Genomic DNA, 20896 nt, shown 5'->3' with positions numbered 1-20896 from the left:
GGGAGCGCGGAGAGCGGCGGCCCAATGACGCTGCGCGGCAGGTGAGGCGCCGGCCAACCCACAGCCGCCCAATTAAAAATCCAACCCGGGGAGCGGCAGAGCCAATAGTCAACTAGCATCGGTGCCCAATAGGAGAGGGAAGCAGGTAGCGGGAAAGCCAATCGAAAGAAAGGCGGGCGTCAGTGCCCTTCGTCATTGGCGAAAGGAGCGATGCAGATTAGCCAATCACCAGCTTCCATTGCCTCCAGCTCTTAGCCAATCAGCTGCGGCGCTGGGGTGGTTGGCACGGGGGGCTGAGGAAGGGGCTTGTTGGCGACTCGGCGGTTAGAATGGCCTCTCCCTCCCGCCGCGGGCCTGGGGTGCCCCGGCCGGGACGGCCCTCGGGTGTCCCGATTTGGAGCCGGGCCGGGCTGACGGGGAGCCGTGCCCACGGGAGGACTCCCCCTCACGACCTCCCTGCTGCCGCCCCAGCGTCTAACGGCCTCCTGCTGCGGTGCTTGTGTTCCCTGGCGCTGAGGGAAGGCTGCGGGGACGGAGAGGGACGGTGTGGGGCTGGTGTGCTGAGGAGCTGCTTCCTTCCGTGGCCCCGTTGTTAATGAATAAAAACCAAACCCTGCTTTTCTCACGTCACCCTTTTCAAGGGTGAAAAGGTGTGTGTGTACAAAGGGAATCTTTTCATTTTATAAATGGTATTACTACAGATAGTACTACATAACAGGATTATTGCACTAGCCTAAGCATAACATCTCTATTTGCCCCTGCACAGGACTGATTAGCTGACACGGCCTAAGCTCTGTTGAGAATGCTTTTTTTTTTTTTTTTTTTTTAAATAACACTAGGGGGAAGATGGATTTTGATAGCCACATCTCCTTTATAGGTCTGTAAAGTACGACCAGCTCCTGTGTGAACATGCACATGCTAAAACAAAGCGTGAAATAAAGTCCTTCCAGAATCTCAAGAGAAAGCAGGATGCTGATGCTCTGCACGTCCTTTAAAAGGTACTGCAAAGGCCACGCAACACCTGGTCCAGGCAATACCTTTTCTTTTTTTCTTCCCCCAAAATACCTTTGGCCACTGAAAACACCCACTTTTAAGACCAAACTGAAATGAATGTTCCAACGGGTGAGCCCAGAGAATAATACTTACATGGGGAGCCCGAGGAAAAAGCAGAACACAAACAGTGCAGCACTTCAAAAGTGAGATAAATGAAGCAGCGTTACACAGAAAAGGCAGCAAATACACCTTCAAACCAAACCATCAAAGTTAATTCAATTTTAAAAGATAAAACTGACAGAAAGATAAATATGCAAGAGCAGCACAAGAAGTGACAAACATAGCCAAGGGGTTGCCTTTAATTTTTATATGTCAGGAAAGCACATGGACTAGAATTTCTATCCCTTAACACGTTCACTGTAAAGTAAGATTTCAGAACAGGGAGAACACCCCTTTTCCTGCAGTTGTAATATACCTGTTTTCAGATAGCAATTATGACTATGTCCAATTAATTTCAACAGCTCTTCAAAGCTGATACTTTTCCTGGCATTGCAAGAAGAAAAATAGCATTAAAGTCTTATTATTTTGAAAGAAAGAGCAAATATTTACTGCAGAAGTTCAGCTCATTGCAGAAGACTGCTACAAGGTAGCATGAGTGATTTACTGCTTTCATTATTCAAGTTAAATAAATCTCCTCCTTTCCAAGCTATTGAATATAGAGTTATGCTGGCAGAGTGGATTACATTTGATCTATGTACCATGACAAGTACTGAAAATTGTGGGCTTCATTGCTATATTCACCCACTCCTTCCTGAACATAAGAAGAAAGTGTCAATACACAGAGCAGCCTTTGCTCTGTTCCTTCAGCATAAGAAAGCACAAAGCTGCTCTGGAGATGTAATGAGTATACAGTCTGACACCATGGAAACTAAGATAAACTCCATTTAACTCTTTCAACTAACATTCAGGGTGTGGCATGAGACAAAAATTTTCTTATTCATGAACATTTTATTTGCATATATCATAGTTCATGACAGGCTTGCATTAATGCTAACCGAGGCTTATTTTTTTTTATTTTTAAGTGCATGGATGAAATCTTAACCAGTGTGGAAGCAAACAGCCTATCTGATTCAATCTGGTTTCTGTATCATTTGAAAATAAAAGTACTTAAACATACTGTAACTGCTTCAGAAGAGTGAGAAGATGAGTTTCCTGCATTGCTCAGCAGATGGGCATCTCTGATATCAACCCACAGTCTTTACTCTGGGTTTCTTTCACACAGTTTGGGAGGCTGATAATTATGCTACAAGAACTTGGACAATGTTTAAGAGATTCTGTTCCTTACTGGGATTTTTGTTATCACTTTATCATAGTCTGCTAACCTACCCACACCACACCCAAACACAATCAAACCACCATGGAAAAAGAAAAATCAAAAAAATGAAACCCCACAGTTTTCAACCACTGCTCAAAGTACAATGTATTGTCTTGTTTATTTTATAGCCTGCTTAACTGAAGGACTTGTCTACAGTAGAACCAGGAAGATTCCCCATGCAAACAAAACCTTTAAGTTTACTTGCTGTAAGTTTAGCATTTTGACTCCAGGAAGAAAGAGCCTTGTTTTATACCATCACTCTAGCACCAGAGGTGTCACCACAACTGTCACCTAAATCAGAAACCAAAGACTGAGTTTCCAGCAAGTTTCACCAGGAAATTTAGAAACAAAAAACACAATCGTGAAGGAAAGTTTTATTTGACTTGTAATGCCCACATCCTAAGATTAAAGGTATTTAAAAAAAAATTAGCTGCAAAGAAAAAGAAAGATGCAAAACAAGAACAGATTTTTACACCTTTAGGAAATCAAGAAAAAATAGGCACAAGTTTACATTCATTAGTTTCACATATGGCAGAGGAATGTTTTCATGAAGAGGGGTAAATAAAATCCTGCTTTCCCACCTCCTTGTATGAGACAGCACAAGTCATGCTCTTCAAAGCCACACTGATCTTGTAGATACAAGGCAGATTTTTCCTCATATTTTTTTATTAATGTATTTGTGCTTTAAAGATCATAAAGAGCGTCCTAGAGCCATTTGGTGTAGTCTCTACATACATACTAAAGTACTGAGTAGGTACTTTAACCACTGGTGAAGCTTGTTACAACCTCCACATAAAAACTGAAAGTCATGCCTATTTGAAATTCTGTTTAAGCATCAGAAACTATGGAAGGATTTTATTTCATAGCTGCTAAGCCACTTTAAATCCCCATCAGTGTTAAAATCTTGCAAGTGTCAGCCCAGAATGATTTAACCCCTTGAGAATAAGGGTTTATTATAAAATAGGCAAATATCTTATCTCTAGAGATTCTACCTGAATATGTATTTCATCTGCTACTAATACTGAAGAATTTCCTTTGCTAAAACACAATATGCTGGGGAAAGAAGGATTTTCTAGTGATCTCTTACAAAGCCAGAGGGCGGGCAGGCAGTTGTTCCGTCATAACCTTTTACTCTACCCTGCAGAACAGATGAGTATGAGGTGGTTGCTATTTGGGCCAAGCCCTGCTCTGGATGGGATCGGTGGAAGCAGCCTGAGCTCCCGCTTGGGGTTGCATCCAAAGGAGCTGAACGCAGCAGGTCACTGACCACCACCCCTCAGGTCAGGGAGAGCTTCTTCCACAGGAACTGCTCCTCTGAACGCGCTGATCTGCAGTACCCTTCAGAGGCTGTAAACACCTTTCTTCTGCCTTTCCTCTAAAGCTACACTGGGATTGGGGAGGGAGAAAGAGCAGCAATGAAATAACAGGGCAGGGGTGTAGAGAAGTTTAACATCCTCCCCAGTAAAGAGAAAATCAGTTTGTCTCAGCAGACATCCTCAGCTTGTGCAGGAGCAAGTTAGTGTTGGTGGGTGGAGGGGGAGAACTCAACGTTCAAGAAGCTGTGGACGTTCTCTAGGAAGATTCCTCTTTACCTTCACTGGGGGGACAATGTACCCTATTTGCAATAAGGGCTAAGGAAAAGCATAAAGCTGTAATAAAACTGTCTTTCTTCCATTTGATTGATTATGAATTTACAATTTCTTAGCTTAAAAAGCTGCAGTGCAAGTTAGTGTTTGCTTCATGGGGACCCTGTTTCAGTATCCTCTCCCGCAAGGATGCAAAAAGACCAAAGTCAGCAGCCAGCGTTCTTGTCTGTACACAAAGCAGGCAGGCTGCCCCAAGCACTGAGGCCAAAATACACTCAAAGTAGTAAATAAATACACATAAAACAATTCTAAAAATAAGAAATAAACAGCATTGATTGTTTAGAATTACAATCCATCTTATTACATTAATCTTCACATTTTAGCATCTCTTTAACCACTATACAAAGCTGCTGAAGTTACTCTTTCTTCAAAACCAGCCATACAAGAGCACAAAGCACTATAAACATTTTTTTTTGGCAAAGTAACTTGCTTTCAGAATATAATGTACTTTTGAATCACAGTTTACCTATAGCAGGTGTGTCGTGCTAATACAACATCCTCTCTTTCTTGTCTCACTGCATGCTGCCAGGAGCAAGACACCTCAGAGAACTTTCCTAGTTTCAATTGCTGTCTCTTAAATCCTTCTCATAACAGTTCATTTCATGCAGCCTCATTTGGGTCAGCTGCTCCTCACTTCTGCCTCAGCACTGTCTTGTTTATTGCATTAATTTGGTCTTCAGGATAAGCCACATCAGTCTGATGTGCTTATAGAGCAACAGATGTTACGTGCTCTACACTTACCCTCTTGCAAGCATCTCGGGAGCATTTATCTACTCCTTTTACATCCTCCTGTTTACTTTTTCCCTGCTTACTTCCTCCTGCTTTTACCAGCAGAATCCATATTACATATCTGTGGAGGAAGACAGACATTTGTATTCTCCAAGCCCATGCACTGACTTTCCACTCATATGGAAACTCCAGATTCTTACATATTTTTTTCCCCTTGCAAACATACGGCTAGATAAGACTTATGCCTTTTACCTGAACAGACACAAGGGATAATTAATCAGTCTGGAGAAAAAACAGTGAAGCCTATGTTTTTGTTAAAGTCCTCATTTTCTCTTCCCTGAAGACCTCCTCATTCTGAGGCTGGGACTTGGAGCTCTATGTGGACTGAAGCAGGAGAAACCATGAGCTGGACCCTCAACCTTCATCTGTGGCATTGCACTCACAGAGGACTCAACAAATCACTGCAAACCTCACACAAAATCCAGGACTGCCTCAAGTCCAGCACACTCCACTGCTGCTATCCTATGCTAGTATCCAACTCAGCACATGTCCCAGAGCAGTCAGATTTCAAGTGCCAGCTGTGCAGCCAGGATCACATCATTTGAGAAAAGCCCATCCCAGCACTACAAGGTGTATGTATATACATATGCATTTGATCTATACCCAGAACTATGCTATGTTTCTTAGGACTGACAGATTATAAAGAGTTGTTTCCTCTCTAGCAGCTTGACCCCAGCTCTCCAGCTACCTGCACACATAACCCCTTTCATATATCACATCCAACATCTACACCTCTTACTACCTTGTGCATAATAGGAATAGGCATCACACTATACCAGTTCTCTCTGCTTGTGTACACCCCACACCTCCTACCGAGCAAAAACTGCTGCTGGCTCATTCTGAAATACAGCAAGGCACTTTGATGGATGTTAAAGACTTTGTGCATGCACAGGCAGGATGCAAATCCACCCCGTCCTCACACTAGCTTGCCTTAAGGGCAAACGTAGACCTCAGCAATCTCCTAAGCAAGGATGAGCCCGTCACCTGGCCTGCAAAGAGCAGCAACACAGAGGGAACAGACCAACTTCCTTAGAGTTTCAGACTGGTTACAAAAGTCTGCATTTTACTTCAGTGCTTTACAGAAGTATTTCTTCCTCCCTGGGAGAGAAATCTTTGCTAGTCACATTGCATGTGTTAAAACATGTAAGGTAAAAATCAGCAGTAATGTCTGTAGAAACACAGCAGAGAAGAACGATAATAAAAATCCCAAAGCAAACAAAGCCTCCTTGAGAAGCTAAGGGTCAAGTGGAGAATTTACCAATGATGTTCCCGCTTCCACACACAATCGTAAACGTCAGGGATTATCTCCCAGAAAACGCACAGGCAAAACGGGTACATATGTTGCCCTATTCAAGAGAATTGGGCAAAAACCTAGGCCCAGGCAGTTCATGGTTTATATGACACATTAAAAATAATAATAATAAAAAGAACAGGAAGGTGGAACAAAGAAGAAATTCAAACCATAAGCTGGCAAGTGGTCCTGGATCCATCCCAGCAAACACTACTGGCTACAAAAAGCAGAAGGTCCCACCAGGTTGCTGTGTGTTGAGATAGTCTTGCTGCCACCAATGCACATTGCAGGTAGTTTTATCCATCTCTGGGAGGAAAAAGGTCCTTGTACAAAACTGTTTTCCTCCCCTGATTGACATCAGATGAGCTCCTTCAGTGGCTCATTTTCACCAGGAAGCATGCCATTCACCTCAGGGGAAGTCTCGGTGCCCAGATATCCCAAGAGGATCTCACTGCGCCGCCGCGAGAGCTGCAAAATATCTTCTGCCAGCGACTGCACTGTTGTGTATCTCACGTTGTCCAAGTCAAACATGTCCTTCAGATATTGTACTATCTGGTGCTGCAAAGACAAAAGGAAGGTTTACAGTAAGGAGACCTCCTCCCACCTGCTGATACCAGCTGCCTGGACTGCAGCAAGCAGAGAACCCCATAAGGAATTTTGCATATCTGCCATCCAAGCAAAGATCTGCTTCAGGCTGGGTATTACTTTTGTGGCTAGGCTAGATCCTCTCATGCCTCTGAAACAGAACAGCAGAGCTCCTGAAGTCAGGAAAGCAATGCTGATGTCCATGGCAATATCCATGCAAACATTCAATGAAGGCAACACAGCCTCTCATGATATTATCTACAAGAACAAGAGGATTTAGGCTTTAAGATCAAATACGTAACTTTTAAGATCCCATGTACTCTTAGACAAGATATTCTTTCAGTATATGCACCCATAATCTTTTCCAATACTGATGGTATAAAGAGATCTTATCACATATTTTTGCTATCAGCTATGGTAAATTGTGCTCGGAATTCTTATCAATCTGAATTCAGCAATCTGCATCCCAAAACCCAGTGATTTTTAGAAGGCTTTTGTACAGACCCAAGTTTCTTAATGCCGCATCAGTCACCAAAAGCACACATCTGCAGCTTTAAGGCAGAAGACATTAGCAGTCCCACAGAGATTAGGTACAGAAAAGCCATCTTACCTTGAAGAAACTGCAGACTTCAGATAGTTGCTGCCGGGGCCCCAGAAAACCAAAGGCTAGAACAGGACTGACATGCTCCGATACGGAGTAGAAATGAGAGATAAAGCCATCTGGTACCTGCCACAGGGAAGGAAAGAATTGGTTGGTCTTGGTTCTCAGACAGAATTAGCAGCTTATTCCATATCAGCTACCAAATTCCCTGCCAGAAAGCACTGTGCTTTAGTAACTGAAGTTGAGAGCTACTTAAGAACACCTCTTCCTGCAGAATTACATTTATCTTTAAGATCCCTTGAAGGATGACTAGAGCTTTCTGTCTTCATGTTTCTAAACTACTATTTTGGGAGGAAAATAAATAGAAGAAAATGAAAGGCAACCATCAGGCAGCCTTTATAGACACTATTTATAATCTCTGGACCAAGCCAGGAAAGGGCATGCAAATATCCAAGACAGAGCTACTGCATGACAGCACCAATACAGCTTCCAACACTCTCATTTCTCTTTGTACCATCTCACGAAGCAAACCCAGTCATACCAGCTGGTTGTGGGATACGAGTTGAAAACTTGCCAGAGGCCACAGACCCCATGGCAGAACTGGGGTTATGAAGTTGCAGCTTCCTGTTCCCCAGGACAAGTAACTCATCTGCTGTGATACTTTAGAAAGCCACAAATTTAAGGGAAATGCATCAAGTAATAGCTAGTCAGCAATCAGTGCTGGGAAGCGGAGAAGCGCATGAGCCATTCATCGTGCTGCCAGCAGGGAAACTACAATTCAGGAGTAGTCCCTTGTTGTTTGGTGTCTTTGACCATTCCTACGGTACTGTGAGCTGGGAGAAGGAATACCTGTCCTTGACAGGCAACGTTGTCTTTTGAATCCTCACGTTAAGAAAAAGGGAGAATAAACTCAGACTGATTCAGTAAAATACTGGCATGGCACTGGAGCAATGACAGCAGGACCCCAGTGCTCTAAAGCATCACAAAAAATGATTCAGTTCAGTCTTAAACCACTTAGATCTTGTACTTTGTCAAGATATAGGTGTTATCTTTTCAACTTCAAATACATTAGGTTCTCTCCCTTGTAATTAATTTTGCTTACCATCAGAAGCCTCCTTTTTGCTTTCAGAACTGACCAGCAGGCAGTTGCTAGAGCCTACAATTAACAGAGAGACACCATCAGTTACTGGGATTACTTTAAAAAAAACCCAACAAAACAAAAAAAACAGTTTACCAACACATTGCCATCAAAATATCAAAGCAGTGGCCCTTTTGTGCCAACAACTCTAATATTAGTGACAAAATCAAAGTGAACTGAAAGTAGATTTAGCCACTCCAGATCCATTCCAGAGAAGCCGAAGTGTTTTTGAAGATTGCTAATATGATCTGACATAGTTGCCAAACACCCCAGAACGCAGACTGTAAGCAGACTGTTGTTAAAAGGTGCTTCCCAACCATCATCTTCTCAGTCTATGAAACTAATCGGTCTTAAATATGCAGCTGCGGGCCAGGACTAGAGGAAAGTGCTGCTATTTGAGCCTCAGTGTCTCCTGAGGTACCACCAGAATGAATAACCAGGTGCAAAAAAACCAGACGCGTTTTTCCCTACATTTTGATCCTCTTATTCTCATTCATGAAAATATGCATTGTCATCTTTTAACATCTCCATGGCATCACTGATAAAGGCCGCTAGGGAAGTAAGTCTATTGGAGCCAACCAGATGCTTTCAAAATAAGGAAAGCTTTCCTGTACACAATTTACATGTACCAGAAGATTGTTGCTTAGAGCTTCAGGAAAGCATGGTATTTCTAAAGAGAAAATTCAGCTCAGCCAGGACAGCTGAGGTTTTACTCTCCTAGCCTTGGCACTGCAATCTCACGCTCAGCGCAAGGACTCCCTGTTTAACGCACCGTCTCCTTGAAGCTGTCAGACAGCCAGCGGTTGCGCAGCACAGCCAGCACGGAGGAGGGTGGGTTCTCCAGATCCTCAAAAGCATCCATGAGGATGAAGTCCAGCACAATATCAAAGAAACTCATGCACACCACCTGTCAGAGAGCAGAACAGTCTGTAAAGGGAACAGGTTTAAAAGAAAAGAGACAGACTTTACTCTTGGTTTGAAGCAACAAAATTCAATGAGCTGAAGTACACAATGTAATCGTATTTCAGCAGCAGTTCTTTCACTCCTGGGGTGCCCCTACACATCCATTATCTTCCAACTCATCTGCAACTTTGTAGAGATAACGTCTTTACCAACCCCTCTTCCCTCCAGCTCCTGCTGGGTGGTCGGCCAGGTCTCTTGCTTCAGTGCATAATGCAGCATCTCCTCGTAGCTTTCCAGAAAAGCTTTGGGATTCTGGGAGAGAAGAGAAACAAAACACTTCAGAAGGTACAACAGCTGTGGGCACATTTCACCAAAGTTTGACTACTCTATTTCGAGCTAACATCAACACACGTGGTTGAAGTTTTTAGCCAAAACACTTTTTGTGCAGAGAGAATTTATTTCTGGGAGGCATGGATGGCCCCCGGCTCAGCTGTGACTCAAAGCACCTATGTTGCTCCACTTTCTTCAAGGAAGTAGCTAGGACATCTGTATGCAAACTGAGCCACTAAGGGACTAACACCGTGCAAGCAATGATCTCCCTGTTCAGGGGATGACCAGTGACTAAGCCAGTGATTTGAGAACTGGTACGCTGTAGTAACCAGCATACAGATGAAGTTTTCTTCTTTCAACACACTGGACAAGTTCTGGGTGGGGATGGAGGAACAAGTGTGCCTGTGCTCAAGACACAGCTGAGTCATTACACAAACTTCATACCTTTTCAGCTTTTGACATCAGTCCTATCACCATTTGCTTCCCAACCTCCCCAAAAAACAGCTGATTGCTTTCATCCTTCAGCAGCTCCTGCAAAGGGAACACAAGAATCCTCCTGTGAGTGCCTATGCCCACATGAATTCTGAGTTGGGAGAAAAAAAGGACAGGACACAAAGCAGTGCAATGCTGCATACACCAGTATCATTAACCTTTATTAAGCTGGAGCCTAGAAATCAAAACTGCTCTCTCCAGGAAGTGAGTTTAAAATTAGGCTGGAAGACTGGAAGCGGCAAGAATGGAGGCACAGGAGCCACAGGATGGCAGTGGGGCCAGGGCACAAAAGCTGCTGTTCAGGCTCTAGACACACATTGCCAGAAGAGGACTGCGGCAAGGAGAAGGAAACCTTGCTCCCCCCACCTCAGAGGTTTGACTCCAGCCCAGTGAAAAGCTCTTAAGTGGGAGTATCAGCTTCTGGGCAGCTTTGAAATTCCCAAACTTTAACTTCCCAGAACTAAACCAGCGTCAGTGGCCATGTAACCACTGCTCAAGCTGGGTACAGGGACCAGGGGATCCTCTCCCTCTCCAAATCAAACTGATCAGGATGGGATTAGAGCATTACACCAGGGGAGCTTGAGCTGCTGCTGCTTCTGCTTTTACTTGCTCTAGAGAGGCAAAGACTTCACCCCTGTGCTGGCAGAGGAGAACGTGGAGAACAGGAACCTGGGAGCCTTGAGCTGTTCTCACCTGGAAGGCCTGCCTGACACAATGCAGCTTTGCAAGGAAATCCTGGTCGCTGTAGCAGCCAAGGAGCTCTGTCCTAGAGGGAAAGGGGAAGGACTGCATAAATTTCAGCTCTCCTGATGTCTGTGTTCCTAACAACTATGCTCCCCCCCCAAAAATACTTTCTCCTAGGCACAGACTGGGAATTAACAACCACATTCCCTTTGCACAGCTCCCTGGGGGACCAGAGCATCTCCGCAAAGGCTGTTGCAGCGCAGGACTATGCCAGCCAGCCACACAGAACAGGTACATTTCTCTTTACTAATTTCCTGGAACAATTACCCTTTCCTAATATGTGTCCTAAAATCTGGGGCTAGTTCCCTGAGAAGTCCAAACCAGCAGGAAGGATGCTAAGAGTTTCCGTCCCCAAAGGGTTATTCTGGTTATAGGGCTGCTCAAAGGCAAATAACATGTTCACACTGCTCAAAGGAGCCTCGACACAAGGATCCACAACTCCAGCTTGCACTTCACCTCAGTGTCCGGCATGCAACTTTCCCTTCTTTCACTAACTGCAGAGCTTCTTCATATGCCGCCACTGGCTTAGAGAGGTGGAACGGTATTTCCTCAAAGTGGAGAGAGTCAAAGAGCTGTAGGGGTGGCAAGAGGCATGGGAGGAACAAAATATCTTGTTAAATATTTGTAAATACTCAGAGACTGCACACAAGCAAGATGTGCCTTCTTCAGCTAGCAAACTTTTGTCAGTGCCAATTATTTCATGCAAAGATGTTTCTTTTCCAACCAGTTTCAAAGCTGTCTCAGCTCTGACACAGCTCAATATCCCTAAAACTTACACATTACATTAGATTTACAAGCCACATTACATTAGATTTACAGTACTTTCCTATCTGTTATGGCATGTTTTCTACAGTAGATAGGAAGATGACATGGAAATTCTGGTTGGAAAGGGCTGCACTATGTCCCTAATTAAAAACCTTTTCCTAACATCCATCATGAACCTCCCAGCTTGGGGCTGTTGCTCCATGTTTTATCATCTTCCTCTACCAAGATGTGTTTAGCTCCACTGCCTTTGTGGCTCCCCTCCAAGCAGCTGGACTGACAAACAGCTGAAACTTAAGTCACCTCTGCTGCAGAGAAGAAGGAGTCCTCAGAAATTGAGCTGTCTTCATCATCCGTCCGAAGCCGCAATGACCCATCCGTCAATGGAAGCATTAAAGTCTTCTCTGGAGGAAAGGAAGAAGTGGCATGTATTGGAGTTTATGGACTACCATTCCTCTTAGCTCCTGTGCTCTCTCTCTCCCACCCCCACAAACAGCACTTTGTCACTACTTCATTGCCTGGCTTAAAGACATAAAACCAGACAGGAAACTGGCATTTTAATGTATTTCTAACCCAGCTTCCATACCCAGATCCAGCAGCATGCTGTCTGATGGAAGTGAAGACCCAAACTCTTCCTGGAGGTGGTAGGCTCGGTGCAAGAGGGACTCCAGCTTCTCGGCGAACTCCCTTTTCTGGGACTCCTCCTTGAACATACATAAATGGCACCCTTAGTTAGCCAGCTGGGCAGAGACAGATTGACAGCACAAATATGGAAGGAAATTTTCAGTAAAATGGGATTTACAGTTTGCAGATTAAATGATGACAGAGAGAGAATGAGAGAGAGGACTCATTAATCCTACAATGCAGCTAATAATGTGAGGGAAGGGAAGCTTCTACATAGCCTATTCAAACCCTCTGGATTTTTAGCTTCACAATTTTGGTTTGCTGTTAAAAAAAGGAAGAAAGAACTTAAGAACTTTAACCTGCCATCCAGAAAAACAGGTACTTTAATGAGTTACAGATCACTTAATTCTCCTGACTTGTGCCTTTAGCCTAATTTCAAGAGGGAATCACATCAGAAAACCTGTGTTGAATACAACAGAGTATCCAGAACTGGATAACAGAGTAAGAGTCCTTGGATTAAGGCGCTGGGCATAAGCAAAGTTTGCTGTAAGCAGCACAGGAGGACAGAAAAAAAAAAAGGGAGAAAAATAAGACTTACACAGCATCTTGCCTTCATGCCCCTGTGTCTGCATGAGTATCTCACCCAGAAGACAGAAGCACTAACAAGAAGCATGAAATCTCTTTTGATAATGAATCAACTGTTTTTAAGTTAGTTTTAGAAATACTATATGACTGTTCAAGGAGAGACAACAAGAGAATCCAGATTTGACTTGGATAAATATTATCCACCACAAAAGACAAATATCCCACATACTTAGTATACCAGGCCCTGTTTATAAGAGGCGGGAACACTTTTTGCCAGTGAGAACTCCTGGAGAGTTGGGAGTTTAGCTCTTTTCACAGTCCTGGGCTACAGCTGCTCTCTTTAGCTTCGTGGTTGTCACTGAGCCATTCTAGTTTGAATCTCCTTATCAGAGGTCTTCCCTGCATAGCCCTCAAGTCCAAGACAACAAGGCGTTGTACAAAAATACCTTGTTTCTGTAGCCGTAGGCAGAACGAGTTACTCATCTCCCTGACCCACTTGCTCAGTCAGCAGGGGCATACTTAGCTCCTGCCGAGTTCCCACTTTGCTTTACTCATTAATACACACAGGCAGCTGGCCTCTGCTTCTCCACCCAGCTTCCTAGGAAGTGATCGTGACCATCAAGATCTCCATTTTCAAACATGTTAAAAAGTTACAGACACAACACTGCCAGGCAAAAAGCTATTTCTTTCTCTCCGGTGCTGCATTTGTTACAGCCTTTTCCTACCGCAGCCTCTGCTGCTTGAGGACTTGCATGACAGTGACTGACATGATCCTGGAAGGTGGGTAGAAAAGCTGGGGAATGAGGGGGCGAGACTTATTAAAAAGAAAAAGAAATTAAAAACACCCACTCACATTGCATAAGGAAGCCACAGATATAGACAGCTCTTAAACAGAGTCTGGCCCAACTCTGCCCTTAATTTGCTCTTCTTTTAACCTCCTAATTACTGCTTCCCACACCCAGACTGGTCTTTCAGCATGTTCCCCAGCTGAAAAATGCAGGGCGAAAGTGGGGACCTACCTCTGGGATGTTCTCAGACATGCCCTCTTGCTGTTTCTTGCTGTCCCAGGGCACGGGAGTGCTGGTACTCGCACTGTCCCTCTGCCTGATGGTCAGTGCCTGCTCCCACTTCTGCAGGGCCTCCTCAAACAGCTCCATGCCTGGCAATACAACCAAATACAAGCTGTGAGAGTCCCAGGCCACTTAGGAACAAAGCAATACAGCACGAGTCTTTGCTCACTCAGACAATCCAGTGAAGATGGAAGCCTCTCCCCAACTGATAAGAAAGAATAAATATATTCTATTTCTTTCCCTGTTAAATATGGTTTAATTTGGATTAGAAGTTAAGGAGAACATCCCTAAACTGGTTAAAACATCAGCCGTGTTACTTCCAAAATACTGTTCTCCAGGGATAAACAACCTCCCCAGGGCGATGTCACCCTTGGCTTGTTTACCTTGAATGTAGAGGCTTTCTGCACTGGAATCACCAATGGCTCCAGCATCTCCCATTGCCTGGGCCTCCCACATCCCTGCTGATGCTGGTGTTGGACTTGAAGAGTTGACTACTACCATCTGCAGGAAAGGAGCAGAGAGCAGCAAATGCCTTTTGAATTCTCTCCAAGGGTAGCAATGTTAAGACCACACAAACACCACCATCAGTTAAATTTCAATGATAAGCCATTTCCCTTCCCCATGTTTGCCCTTGTGTTTCCCCATATCAGTACTCCCTTGCCTGGGAAGGGGAAGGTGTCAAGGCTCACCAGCCCCCTCCCGCTTGGGTTCACACTATGCTGTCAACTGCCAAGAGCCCCACGAGAGGGGAGACAAGGTGAGAAGTCCTCCCCTTCTCCACTCAGCACCACAGCTGGTGTCTCTGATAGCACATAAAGTTGTGCGGGAAATACCTTCCCAACCAATTTACACTGAAGCCTCATTAGGAAATGGTGAGCTGTACAATGATGAGCACTACCAGGAGAGTACTGATGGAGGCAACAGCCTGAGAAAGCTCCAAAGCAATTGCTACAAAGGCACAAGGATTTTGATAGAAAGTTCATATCGACCCCAGCTTCCTGTGCAAAAAACACTGGAAGTGGGGGGAAGTGACCACAGTCCAAACAAAGGAACAGATTACCAGCAAAAATGCAGCTCAGGACTTTGACCAAGGGGATCCTCGCTCTTCTCTTTGTAAACAAACCTCCTGGGAGGGCTGAGCACTAAGGTCCACACAGCAAATTGTCAGCTTTCTCCAATTTCACACTAGCGCATAAATGTCTTTTAAAGTCTGACTCAGTACAGTGCTGGGTTCAAACACTATCAATGACCAGTGTTTTCATGTGGCTTAGAGAAAGATGTCCAAATGTGACCCTGATACTAGAAAAAAGCTACAATAATCGTCTGACAGATTAATTCTTGCCCTGGCTCCATTGGTTAATCTCTGCAGAGTATTAACAAATAACCTTGAGATCCAGAACTGCAAATCATCAGTTCACTGGTGCTGACTTATTTACTAGATGGCAAAGACGACTCCCAGGAAGCAGATGAGAGAGCAGGCAGAAACTGCAGCTGTGTGAAGGATGAGCTGTTTTTCCATCAAGTAACATGAAAGCAATGAGTACAGTGTCACAGATGCTCAGCTCCCACACAATGAAGGGGGTACGGGTACAGATCCCTCTCTGTGTGGATATCCCCACCCATGCACCAGCAGTGGAAAAAGGAATTTGCATAGTTTTTTATCTGAAGAGAAACAGACTTCAATGATACAAAACCCAGACGGCATCTGTGGGAAGGGAGAAGCCACAGGGGAATTAAATGGACATCCCTGCAGGGGTAGGGAGGCCGGAGCTGGACACAGCTTGGTCCTCACTGACACATCCCATCATATCCCAGTTACCCCAGGGGAATATGGGTGCAGGGCTGCACGCCCAGCACCGTGCCAGCACTGCCGCCTGCTGGAGACACACTTTGGCCAGCACAGATTTTTGGCAACTTTCTGGTACTTTAACCATACAGGACAAGCTAAAATACAGCAATGCCTGCACATACTGTAGGGTTCTGCTAGCCAACAGCTCCCTTCGAAGGGGTGATTTTTCCCTCTCTTGCCCCAATATTGCTAATCAGACACGGAGCCCAAGTGGGTGACACTGAGGGGATGTTTCGCAGTAAGTTGCAGTGCACAAAACTGCAGAGGTTGCTTGTGCCACCTGCTGCTCCAACAGCAGCACACAGGGCTTTGAGCAAGTGGGATGTAAAACAGGTCTTGAAGCCACAAATGCTCCCCAATCCTGTGTTTGGACTGACAAGAGGTGGATATAAGCAGTGATGACTTCTGCTGCCCAGTCAAGCCTGAATTACCTGTATTTATAGGCTGCTTTCAGCTTTGGAGGAAATAGAATCACTAGGCTGTGTTTTCAACCTGCACTGCTTCCTGAACAGAGCTATCAGATTTTGGTAGTTAACTTGGTTTTACCAACCAAGCAACCTGTGAGTAGCCCCAGCACAGGAGGGCTGTGCCAGCACAGGGGCTGCTGGGCCACCCAAACCCCCACCACAGCGGGAAGCAAACAAGCTCCCCATTGCTGTGAGACCCAGCGACAACCCAGCCTCGCTCCTTGAGGGGTCACAGAAAGCCCTGACGAATCCCAGCCATGTCCCACACACAAGACCTTCCTGCAAGCCCCCGTTGGCCAAAGAAGTGGGATGTACCCTGGGGCTCGTGGCCACAGGATAATGCTGCTCTAATTTCATACAGGCAGCTCCAGACCATCAATTTGAGGTTAATATCAGAACCTGCCCTATAATTATGCCATAACCTGTTTTGCTCCAAAAACTTTGGCATTATCCATTGGCCAGCACAAGCCCAAGGACTTTGTGATCTTGTTCCAGGTAGGCGCACTTGCACAGATAGGCGCGCTTGCATCTCCCAGCCCTGTTTCTCCCAGCCCGGCCGAGAAGGTCCTTACCGAGGTGAGGCTGTGGGAGGAACTGGAATGTTTGCTGGGCTCGATGGAGGAAATCCCACTGAGCGTGTCATTGCTCTTGCTGCCAGGACTCTGGACTCTCTTGCTGGAGTATCCTGCAGTTGGGAAGGTCACACAAAAACAAGATTTTAGGCCAGGTTCACTGCAGCTGTGAATAGGGAGGGGAACATTGCCCTGTCAAGTGTGACTGTGGATGGGCAAAGCAGTATCCAATACCTAGAAATGAGTCACGGATCTCCTGTATGCTCTATTTTGCTCTGAGACACTAAAAAGCTGGTATCAGTGGGGATCTGAGGCTCAGGAATGAGTATTTATTTACCACTTATGGATGGCAGGAGGCAAGCACAAGCGGAGAGCATCAAGGAAGAACCCCCTCCAGCTTCCCTCAGGCCAGGCAGAGCATGGACATTGCTCCCTTAGTTATTATTAAAAATGCTTAAAGGTTTTCATATGTTTCATAAAACAAATGTTTAATCCCTAAAGTGCTTTGCTGAGGACCTGGGTGAGTCTTACCCCAAAAATCAATAGAATCAGGTGAAGAAGCTGCCCAAGGTCCGGGAGCTGCCGCAGAGCTGGACAGACACTCCTGACTCCCCAGCCTGGCCCAGGCCACCCTCCCCTCCGGCGCCCAACCTCGCTGACACGGCTGCGCGTGGGACTCCTGGGTCAGGCATCATATTGGCATCACCGAGATCAATATGCAACCAGGTCACCGTGTACCCGCATGCCATTATTATCGGGGGAGGCATGGTGTAACAGGTCCACGGTCTTTCCGTAGGAAGGGGGATGGGAACTGCAAACCTTGGTAAAAACCTCAGTGACACTTTTTTCTCGCAAGGGCTTTGAGCTCAGGGTCTCTCCCTTTCCTCCACTAACCCTGCGTGCATGGCACTGTGCTCCAGGCTTCTAATTTCATTCTGCATCGATGCACTACACAAATGGCTTTGCTTTCCTCTCCTCCCAGCTGTCAGGAACTTCCCATCACTCCCTGTACACCCTCTTTGCTCCCTCACAAAAGGCTTTTGGAGATTTTCCCTTTCTGCAAGGCCAACCTTTCTTCACGGAGGAGACCCTTCTGGTTGGCAAGATGGGCACTGTGATTCCTCCGGGCTTAAAGCCGCACTTCTCCGGAGCAATCTGCTTCTTACGACGACGACGACGCTTCAGCTGATGAGCTGCAAGAGCCAATGCAACTGTCCCAAGAGCTGTAGCAAACAGCACCTTACGCAGGCCTGGAGATAGCCGCAGCTGAGAGAAGACAGACTTTAAACACAAAAGATATGAAAGAGCAACGATGAAAAACCAATTCCACCACCCTTTTTTTTTTTTCTAAAAGTAGTCAAACATAAGACACCTTGGCATTCCCCCTCCCACCCACAAAACACAGCCCCTGCTACACAACTAAGACTTAGCAACAGAGAAACTGCAGAGCATCATTTTGGCAGAAGCTAGAGAACCTGTCTCAGTTCTCATTACCAAAACACACTGCAAAATTTGCACACAGCTTGTAACAGATGCAATCCAGGCTACCCAAATTCAGCTGTGAAACCCTGGTAGCTGAGCTTTATTGCACTACTACAGGTGGGAAATGTATTACTCTGCTTTAAAACAAGTCTTTTTTTAGTGTCTTTGACAAAGAGGAAGCTTGAACCTGGGCGTTTCTCCCAGGAAGAGATGTGGGAAGCCCTTCTCTCCCCTGTCCAAGCCCACCCAGAGCAGCTCTCTCCCACCACCCCAAACTGTTCATGCAAATCTTACAAACCCTCAAACTGCCTAGGTCCCCCAGCATCACCCCGTCATGCCTCTGTCCCTCACAACTAACACAGACAAAGCCCAAAGAGAAAATCCAAGGAATGCAACGGAAAAGCTTTTCCCACTTGTTGTACCTGCCCAAACGTTGTGTAAACAAACACGGGGATCTCTGCCACGGTCATCGCCAAGGCCTGGATGATGGACATTCCCTCTGTCCTTCTAAATGCCATCTCTGCACGAGGATCTCAGCACCTCCAGGAGCCACAAAGGGGAAGGGCACTTGTGGATGCTGCGTGAGCTGCTCACAAAGAAATCCAACTTTTCTCTGACATCTGGCTCAGAGTCCTGGGGTCAGCCTTCATCCAGCAATCCTCCTCCTGCAGAAAGAGGAGAAAAATCAAGTGAGTGAAGGGAACACACGACCTGCACCTCCTCATACAGCACTTCACAAACCACACACCAGGTCATTGGAGCAGCAATGCCGCTAGAGCCAAGGAGATCTAAAGCATCTTCTCACCAACAGCAGCAATTTTTTTTGCTTGTCCTACCAACCACAGGGGCAGATTCCCAAACTGCTCTACAGCAGCAGCATCCCTGGACTCCACAGCTGCCAGAGACTTCTACATACACTAGAACTGGCTGCACACGGTTGGGATTTTGTCTGCAGTCCCCATATAAAAAGGTTTCAATGCTGCTTGAGTTTACTCAGAGCTTTCCTGGCCATGCTGGGAGCTGGGGAGGAGGAACGTGCTTCACGTCAAGGACAGAGCTACAGAATGACATACTGAAACTGGAGGGTGGTTGGTCTTTTAAACACCACAAAGTTATAAACCCTTTGGCCCTGCTCTCTGCCAGGCCAGCCTTTGCAGCAAGCCACCTTCACTGCAGCGAGGAGATGCTGCTCTCACCCCGCGTGTGACCATGCTCCAGCCACACCGGGCTCTGGCATCTCCCCACACCAACACGCTAAACCCACCCCGGGTGTTACAGCCGCGTGACAACCCCCCATTCCTGCCTGACCCCACGGCTGACAGCAACCTCACACCCCACGGCCCGTGGGTTGGCATAACCCCCTCTGGGAGCCGCGTTCGGAAATGGTCTCGGGGTGGCGGGATCCCGCAGGGACCAGACACGGACAACGGACTCTCCCCACAAGGTTAAAGGTAATGTTTTGGCCAGAGCGGAGATGAGGAGAGCAAAGTGCAAGAGATTTTGGGCACAGAAAACAGCCTGGGGGTTACGACGCTTGGCTGGGGAGCACACGCAGCAAGGCACCAGTGAAACCCCTCTGTCCGGGCCATCTCCCCACAGCCCTGCGTGCCCCGGACTCTCAGGGCGAAGCAGTGACGGGACCCCAGGGCGCTGGGGGTGTTAAACCCACCGGCCATGCAGGGAGTTCCCCACGGGACACCCCGTACCAGCACTGCAGCAAGCTGGGGCCCTGCAAACAGGGCTCCCGGGCCCTTTGCCCCCCCCCCCCCGGAGCATCCCCACACCCCCTGCATCCCTGGGCACCCCCCATAACTCCGCGCCCTGAGGTCCCTCAGGCCCCTCGCACCCCTGGAGCATCCCCCGGGCCCCCTGCACTCATGCACCCCGGGGCACCACCCGCACCCCAGGCAGCCCTAACCCTCCCGCACGCGTGCATCCCGGGGGGGTCCCGTACCCTCTGCACCCCGGTGAGTCCCCCCCCCCCCCCAGGCCCGGTTCTACCCGGGGGTCCCCGGGTCTCCGCTCCCCCCCCTCCCCAGCAATGGTGCGGCCCGCCGAGCCCGGCCCCCGCGAGGGAACGCGGGCGGCACCACTCACCGTGGCGGGGGGTGCGCGCGGCCCCGCTCGGCGCCCTCTCCCCCCGCCGCGCGCCATGGCCGCGGAAGGGCAGCGTCTCCTTCCCCCGCGCCGCAGCCTACCCTGGGCGGGGGCGGGGCCAACGGCGGCGGTGCAGAGCCACCGCCCCCGGCCCCCCCTCCAGCCAATAAGAGCGGCGAGCTGCCTGCCGGCGGACCTATCGGAACGCATCCCCGGGCCTGGCTCGAGGATGCGGCGGCGAGTGCGGCTGAGCGGCGAGGGGAAGGGGCGGGGGGGCGGCGCGAGCGCCCATTCGGCGGCGGCTGACAGCTCCCTCCACCGCCCCGGCCCCCCTTAAAGGGGCCGTGGCCGCCACCCACGCCCCCGGCCCGCCGAGGGGCTTCCCGGGGAGACCAGACCCCGTCATACCACCTCTTCGTTTGACACTTCTCTCCCGCCGCCGTGCCTCCCGCTCGCCCGCCTGGCTTTGCGCTGGGAGGCCCCACAGGTGAGCCATAGCCC

At 47.3% G+C, this 20896-nt stretch overlaps 1 protein-coding gene across 3 annotated transcripts; it reads right to left on the bottom strand.

The window, feature by feature from the left end:
• Positions 1-2727: 2727 nt before the first annotated feature.
• On the bottom strand, positions 2728-20529 carry MIGA2 (mitoguardin 2). 3 transcript variants are annotated; one of them, XM_029999436.2, is made up of 17 exons: positions 20396-20529; positions 18721-18963; positions 17887-18082; positions 16817-16929; positions 14312-14429; positions 13878-14017; positions 12872-12916; positions 12236-12353; positions 11953-12053; positions 11344-11459; positions 10837-10909; positions 10096-10182; positions 9535-9633; positions 9191-9325; positions 8383-8436; positions 7290-7406; positions 2728-6652 (listed from the first exon to the last, which is right to left on the bottom strand). In XM_029999436.2, exons 2-17 carry the CDS (start codon positions 18814-18816, stop codon positions 6452-6454), a joined length of 1809 nt encoding a protein of 602 aa, XP_029855296.1. In that variant the 5' UTR covers positions 18817-18963; positions 20396-20529; the 3' UTR covers positions 2728-6451. The 3 variants fall into 3 exon arrangements, with proteins under 3 accessions (XP_029855296.1, XP_029855295.1, XP_029855297.1); XM_029999435.2 differs by having other exon boundaries at positions 17887-18097; positions 20396-20528; XM_029999437.2 differs by lacking the exon at positions 12872-12916 and having other exon boundaries at positions 17887-18097; positions 20396-20528.
• Positions 20530-20896: the final 367 nt, after the last annotated feature.

Source organism: Aquila chrysaetos, chromosome 24 (assembly GCF_900496995.4).
Source record: "Aquila chrysaetos chrysaetos chromosome 24, bAquChr1.4, whole genome shotgun sequence".
NCBI lineage: Eukaryota > Metazoa > Chordata > Aves > Accipitriformes > Accipitridae > Aquila > Aquila chrysaetos.
The sequence above is the reverse complement of the archived record's forward strand: the minus strand, read 5'-3'. Positions and strand labels throughout refer to the sequence as shown.

Coding starts and splice junctions, on each gene's coding strand:
- MIGA2 (XM_029999435.2), bottom strand. CDS start 18,816: ATGGCATTTAGAAGGACAGAGGGAATGTCCATCATCCAGGCCTTGGCG. Junction 14,018..14,311: donor AGAAAGCCTCTACATTCAAG/GTAAACAAGCCA, acceptor TTGTATTGCCAG/GCATGGAGCTGTTTGAGGAG. Junction 12,917..13,877: donor TGTCTGAGAACATCCCAGAG/GTAGGTCCCCAC, acceptor TCTGTCTTCTGG/GTGAGATACTCATGCAGACA.